This window comes from Hibiscus syriacus, unplaced genomic scaffold (genome assembly GCF_006381635.1).
Source record: "Hibiscus syriacus cultivar Baekdansim isolate YM2019G1 unplaced genomic scaffold, ASM638163v2 tig00112498_pilon, whole genome shotgun sequence".
Lineage (NCBI taxonomy): Eukaryota > Viridiplantae > Streptophyta > Magnoliopsida > Malvales > Malvaceae > Hibiscus > Hibiscus syriacus.
The window spans coordinates 1,662,266-1,669,047 of NW_024063347.1; the positions used below are offsets into that span (position 1 = coordinate 1,662,266).

The 6,782-nt window shown below is 33.2% G+C and overlaps 1 protein-coding gene across 2 annotated transcripts; it reads right to left on the reverse strand.

Annotated features, from left to right (window-relative positions):
• Positions 1 to 3,047: 3,047 nt before the first annotated feature.
• On the reverse strand, positions 3,048 to 6,481 carry LOC120180685 (protein NRT1/ PTR FAMILY 5.10-like). Of its 2 annotated transcripts, none has more exons than XM_039185970.1 (4): positions 6,327 to 6,481; positions 6,031 to 6,248; positions 4,230 to 4,768; positions 3,048 to 3,909 (listed from the first exon to the last, which is right to left on the reverse strand). In XM_039185970.1, exons 1-4 carry the CDS (start codon positions 6,463 to 6,465, stop codon positions 3,084 to 3,086), a joined length of 1,722 nt encoding a protein of 573 aa, XP_039041901.1. In that variant the 5' UTR covers positions 6,466 to 6,481; the 3' UTR covers positions 3,048 to 3,083. The 2 variants fall into 2 exon arrangements, with proteins under 2 accessions (XP_039041901.1, XP_039041902.1); XM_039185971.1 differs by having other exon boundaries at positions 6,129 to 6,248; positions 6,327 to 6,429.
• Positions 6,482 to 6,782: the final 301 nt, after the last annotated feature.

Below are 6,782 nucleotides of genomic sequence, written 5' to 3' on the forward strand. Positions count from 1 at the left end.
TTAGAATTAGTTTATGATTCTTGGTGAAAATTAATTTTATGTTCAAATGTAATTTAAAGATTAATTTGATGGATTGAGCATGATTAATTTTTAATATATAAGTTGTCAATAACACTAGAGAAAATTAATTTAGCATTTTGAGTGTTTAAAATCAGATTTTATCATTTTTGGTGCAGAGGGAATCGATACCCCCTTGAAGGGGAACCGATTCCCCCTGTAGGGGAATCGATACCCCCTGTAGGGGAATCGATACCCCCTGGTGTTCTGGTTTTTAACACGGGCAGAACACCCCAAACTTTCAAACCCTCTCTTCTTCTCTCTTAACCGTTTTCCTCTCTACTCTCACCCTATCTCCATACTTCATCAAAACAATGTTTTTTAATTGGAATTCTCTTCAAATATCATCTCATAAACCTGTTGGAATCATAAAAAACGTGCAAACTTCATCTAATCTCACTCAAATCCGAAATTCTTCAAGGTATTTTTCTAAAACTTCTATTTCATCAATTTTTGAACATAGAACTAGTTTTAATTAGTTCTAGGTTGAACTTTAGATCGGGCATTGATTGTTTAGTGTTTAGAAACTAGATTCTACAACTAATTTTATCAAAAACACAAGAATTTTCAAAAATTTTAAAAATTTTCAAAATTAAAAAAAAATAATTTTCAAATTGTTGTGTTTTGATTTAATTATGTTGTTATTATGAAAAATATGTGTATATTGATTTTCAAACCCTTATTTTTCAATAGTTTTCAAAAACTTTGCCCATTAGATTTGGTTTAGAGAACCTTGAAATATTGAGAACTCAATTGAGTTTTGGGATTGATTATATTGCATACATGTGTTCTTAAAATTGCAGGTTATTTCTTCTATTCCGATTACCTTAAATCATGTCTCATAAACATTCTAGACCTTCCTCTAGTCATTCTACCCAACCTCCAATCTCACATCCAAATCCTCCACCTATCCAACAAATTCCCATTCCTAATCCCGATGATCCAAACATGACAATTTTCACACTAAAATGGCTCTATTGACTCCACTAATCATCCCCAACGTTCAGAATCATTTGAAGGTGTATTTAAACAAGCTTAGAATCTATTGATCAATAACAAGAAACAACAATCAACAAGAATCAAGAGAGAATCAAAGAGAAAGCATCAAACCTCAAGTTTGAGCATTTTCAAGCCTATTTCATTCAATATTCATTTTTGCTTTCAAGAACACTTATTGTGCTCAATTGTATTATTCTTGAGTGTTCTTTCTTTGTTCTAGAATTGTGCAAACATCTTGCATTGTGAGGATTTTCTTGTAAGTTTGCAAAATTTGTATTATTCTCTTTGGGAGAGAGTGTTGTCAAGAATTTGGGGTATAATTCTTGAGGGATTTGTAAGGTTACTCTTTGTCCTCAAAAGAAAGACAAATTAGTGAATTTATGGAAAATCCTTAGTGTGGATAGCTAAGGTAGTGGACGTAGACTTTGGTTGAGAAAGTCGAACCACTCTAAATCGATGTGCAAATCTTTTCAATTTTCTGCAAAGCTTCCACCGAAATTTTTATTTGCCAATTCACCCCCTCTTGGCCAACTCTATCGATCGATTAACTCAACAATTATGTTTTTTAAAAATGTTTTTACTATATACTCACATACATAATTGTTTGAATCCAAGATCTTTATAAAGAATACACTCTCTTTAACCGCTGAGACGGGTTAGTAAGTTGGGATATTTAATGTTTAAGTGATGGTTTATATACTCTGTATGTTAGAAAAACAATTTGTACATGGTTTAGGATTTCTTATGTGTTTTTGGGCGAATTACATGTTGAATATAAAAAGGTTATTATTTTTAATTTAGTTCATAAAATCTTTTATTTATTCTAAAATTTATAAATTAAATTTATATTAGTTTATTCTAATTTTCTCTCTTTTTTTAGTCTGTCGTTAGTCTCTTTTTTTCTTTATTTTATGATCAACGACGACATCACTCTTAATGTTGGTCGCCGACCACTAGTATTCATAATTTTTTATTATATTGTATATTTATTTTTTCCTTTTTTTAATATTTAATAATTATGTATTTATACACGTTTTCCTATGTCTTTACAACACATTTTTCTTTGTCTTAATGGCACATTTTCGATCATTGTTTTCGTTTATATTTTTTTTCATGATTAGATTTTACATTGTCACGATGGATCAAGATTACCCTTATTTATTATCGTGCTGATCTTCCCTGCTTTGGATCATCAAATTGAATTTGGATATGCAATTTGCGTTTGTGAATAGTTTTTTTACGTCACTCGACTCTGATTTACGATTAGTTGATGATCTTTCAATAGCTTAATTCCCTTTTTGTGATTCGTTTTTCAATGTAATTAGATATATTTCTATCTATCTTTTGTTTGAATTTATTTGATTAGATTTTTTAATATTTTATTGTATGATTTTTTAGTGATTTTAGGTGGTTAGTTTATTGTTTTATTGATTATAAGAAAATGTCTTATCACGTGTTTATTTTATGATTGTGTTTGTAAATCTTCATTGTAATTCGAGTATTTTTTATTTTCAATTAAACTAGTTGCTTCGGTAAAATATAAATTAAATATAAATAATAAAAAATTATATAAAAAAATTATTATACTATAATTTGTAACATGAAATAAAAAATAAAAAAATAAAATAGTTTGTAGTAAAAAATAGAACTAAAGAAAATAAAATATATTATAATATTATAAGAGTAGGTTTATGCTTTTCTAAAAAAATATTAATGTTTTCCTCGAGTGAACGTTAGGATCTTAGGGTGTTTATGGATGTAGTAGTCGATATGAAGTGTGATATGATTGAGTATAGTTAATTTTTAAGATTTGTTATCTTATATTTTAGGGTTATAAGGATTAAAATTGTCGGGTTTATGTTTGTGTTGAGCATTTTGCATGTAAAAGTATTATATAAAAATATATTTTATAATGTTTGTGTTGATTTGTATAGTCAAATCAATTTCTTATCAGTAAAATCTGTATAATTTACGAATACAAATATCTCATTTACAATTTAATTTCAACAAATCTCTTTTCTTAGGATTCATGACTGCATTTGTCTAGTTGCTCTATTATAAATGTATTTTTTGGCAAAATAGAAATAGAGAGCCAATTCTATGGCACTAAGTGCAGCAAGCAGCCAATAAAAGTAATAAAGATGTGCCTTATTCAAATTATTTGGAAACCAACTCTCTCCACCGCTCCCTCCTGTTGCTTTGTCAATGGCAGAAATTAGAATGCCGCTCAAAAAGCTTCCAACACCAAAGATGCTAAGGTACAGTGCAAGACCAATGCTTCTCAATTCATTTGGGACCTGATCATAGAAGAATTCTTGAAGACCAACCATGGTGAGCATGTCAGACAACCCAGTCACAACATATTGAGGAACCAAACACCACACACTCATCGGAATCGTGGCTTCTGGCTTGTCCACCAAACCATGTTCCCGAGCGATTTTAATCCGCTTCATTTCGGTTAAAGCTGCAAGTGCCATTGATATGGCAGATAAAAACATCCCAGTTCCGATTCTCTGAAGCATTGTTATTCCGGCAGGTTTTCCAGTCCAGGCTCTTGCTAAAGGAACAAAAATACAGTCATATATAGGAATGGATAGAACAATTGTAAGGCTGATGAATGCCTGAAGTGAAGCTGCTGGTATTTTAACACTTGTTGTAATTGATCTGTCCATGGTAGCGCCTTGTTTTGTGAAAAAAGTCGATGATTGTGCAAGGACAACAGCATAAACTAAGCTTGTAGCCCATATCGGAACTAGCCTTAGAACAGCCTTTGCTTCTTCAACCTCTCCAATGCAGCACACCTTTCCATGTTCCTTTGAACCGTCTGGAGCAAGCAAGGCTTTGTTGAGGAATCTGCCATATTAAAAAATGCAGATACCCGTGTTAAAGGTAAAAAAACTACAAATACTTTTCATAATCCATCGGAAAAGGGAGAAAACAATTCACATATTTCAGCCCAGTTAAATTTAGAAAATTAGAGAAGAAGCACAGGATAGTGCAAGAACTCCCTGATGGCAATACAAAGCCATTGAAAAATGCACATTTATAAGCAGGAGCTTATACGTGCTTCATTCAACTGAACAATAACAGGATATGTCAAACAGAACAACACAAAATATCAATTTACAAGTTCTAACATCTACATTTGAAAGTGGGGTAAACATTTAACTTACTTGTATTGCTCGGAACCTGCTGATGGCAGAGTCCCATAAGCTTCTTTATCGGCAGCTATTGATGATGTTCTCCAATTCCGAACTGCTAAAACAAACACCTGACCAATCCTTACAAATGGACTCTTCTCATTTCTTTTGACACTATACCGGTAAGTAGTTGTTCCACACAAGAAAACAACCAGTGCAACAACCATGATGATACAGGGGATACCAAATCCAAGAACCCAACTAAGGTTGTCTTGGATATAGTTTAAAATCAAAAATGCTACTAAGGTGCCAGAGCATAAACCAAAATACCACCAATTAAAGAAGGAACTTTTGGCTTTGAACTCCTCCGGGTTTTGTGCATCGAATTGATCCGCACCAAAAGCTTGGACACATGGTTTATGTCCACCTTGTCCAAATGCTACTAGATAGAGTGAGAAGAAGAAAATTATTACTTGTAACTGAGGAGAACACAGTATGCTGGTATCAGCCTTTTGGCACCAAGAAGTGTTCAGAGAAGGAAGAGTGGCCGACAAAGTTAGCAATCCGAGTCCCTGTAAATTATTTCAAAATCAAGTCAAAAGAGAAAACAAAAGCAACTCGACAAGTACTCCGAACAATTAACGAAACAAATAAATGAAGCTCAAGCACTTCTTTAGATCTGCCTTTAAAGAGTTTGCACTTTTCTAAAACTATCTACATTATGGCTAAGGCCATCTACAAGCTCAAGTATAAGTTCCATCTACTATGTATACTTGCTGAAGTTTGAATTAAAATTCAAAACTGGTTGCTTGAAGCAAAAAAAAAAAGTACCAAAAAGCTGTGGGCACTAGATCAAACCTTGCTTAAAACATAAACAATAATTTTCCAACTAGAACAAGTTGTGTAAACTGTTAAATGTTATCACCTCATTGGTACATAAGATGCAATAATATTCTGATATATAATAGAGTACTGTCAATGCTATTTTATTTTTTAGATGAGCTGTCAAAAAATTGCCTGTTCATTTTCAACCAGAAGATGTAATGATCAGCATTCCAAGAAAAGTAGAAAACATTAATAATAATTCACTTTAACACTCATTTAGCATGGGTAAACTATTTACATGCATCGCAGACCACACATATGAAATAAGATTTTCAGTTTCTACGTTGCATTTTCGTTTGCAAGCCAACAAAAGAAAAAAATAGTTCCAATTAAGAAAGTGCATACAAACAAGTTTAGAAACTAAGGAAAGTTGGGCAATTCCCCCCTTACAGCAAGCACACTGAATTTGGCAAAAAGTTCCAACTTAGAAACCATGAAAAAGAATCCATAACAGCTATTAAATCAACATCAAAGCCCCAAAACTGTGTTCAGTTATTATTTCTTCAAGACTTCAACAACGTTGGAGTAAACCAGCTACTGCCAGGACCAGCTTTACGCAGTATATCCTACACCTAATCTCAGAAAAGTGGTTCAAGATCATGCCAACTTTTACACCAAAAAACCTTCTCCATAACATATTCCTTGTAAGAGAATGATGCATAGTTATTTTCGTATCCGAGACTTAATGACGGTCTAAGGCTCTAAGCCTCACTCACAACTCCAATTCAGCTCTCGGAAGCTCTGACAAGAAATTCCCACTTCCTAGAAAGATTTACTTTTAACAGGTTACTATATATAACTAAAATTACAGGCATAACATACCAAAATAACAGACAAATGACTACAACGCAAATATAATTGAGAGCTGAGATCCAGTATCTTTTTTTTATATTCATAATTGGTAGGGAACGTATAATTGTGCAAAGAAAAGAAATCCTTTTTATGTTACCAAAATGTAAATAAGAGAAGCAACAATAATGGTGCGGTATCGGCCAAGAAAAGAATCAGCAATGAATGCCCCCAAGAGTGGCAGAAGCGCCGCCGTACCGGACCAGGTGTTGACATTCACGGCGGCAGTGGCGGTGGACTGACCCAGAGGTCCAGTTAAGTATGTTACAAGGTTGGAGTCGATTCCACAGTAAGCAAACCTCTCGGCAATTTCTACGCCTGCACTTGGATTCATTTTCATAAGCTTAGCGATTTATCAAATGGGATTATTGAGTAATTAAAACAGCAAGGCATCACCTATTATGAAGGAAGCGGATTTCCAGCCGCCGCAGCTGGTTCTTTCGACAGGGCGGCCTTTGTAGTCAAGGCAACCATCAACGATGTCTTCCACTAGGAGTGGGGTTTCAGCGCCGGAGGAGTTATTGGAGATTGCCATGTCCTTTGACCGTTGGGACTTGGGAGACTTGGTGTAAACATATCAACCGATGATCTTCGTTTATTAAATCATTTGATTTGATAACTTAATTTTTCATTTGGTAAATTACACAAATAGTCATCTGATTATAAGATATTAATTTTTTGGTTTTAAATTATTAAATTATAAAATGATCCTCTTATTATATGACTTTGTTTTGTTGAGTTTTGACTATTAAAAGTTATAAAAATGATAACTCGACTATTCATATATTCCAAAATTATCCTTTTCTGTTAAAAAAATTGGCATCTGTCTGAATTGGATGTTAACCTGCTAAC

What these genes read in the sequence shown, in the direction of transcription:
- LOC120180685 (XM_039185970.1), bottom strand. Translation starts at nt 6,465, where the DNA reads ATGGCAATCTCCAATAACTCCTCCGGCGCTGAAACCCCACTCCTAGTG. An exon ending in CTTCTCTTATTTACATTTTG is followed by an intron (nt 4,769 to 6,030) that starts GTAACATAAAAA and finishes AATAATTTACAG; the next exon opens with GGACTCGGATTGCTAACTTT. An exon ending in GCAGGTTCCGAGCAATACAA is followed by an intron (nt 3,910 to 4,229) that starts GTAAGTTAAATG and finishes TTAATATGGCAG; the next exon opens with ATTCCTCAACAAAGCCTTGC.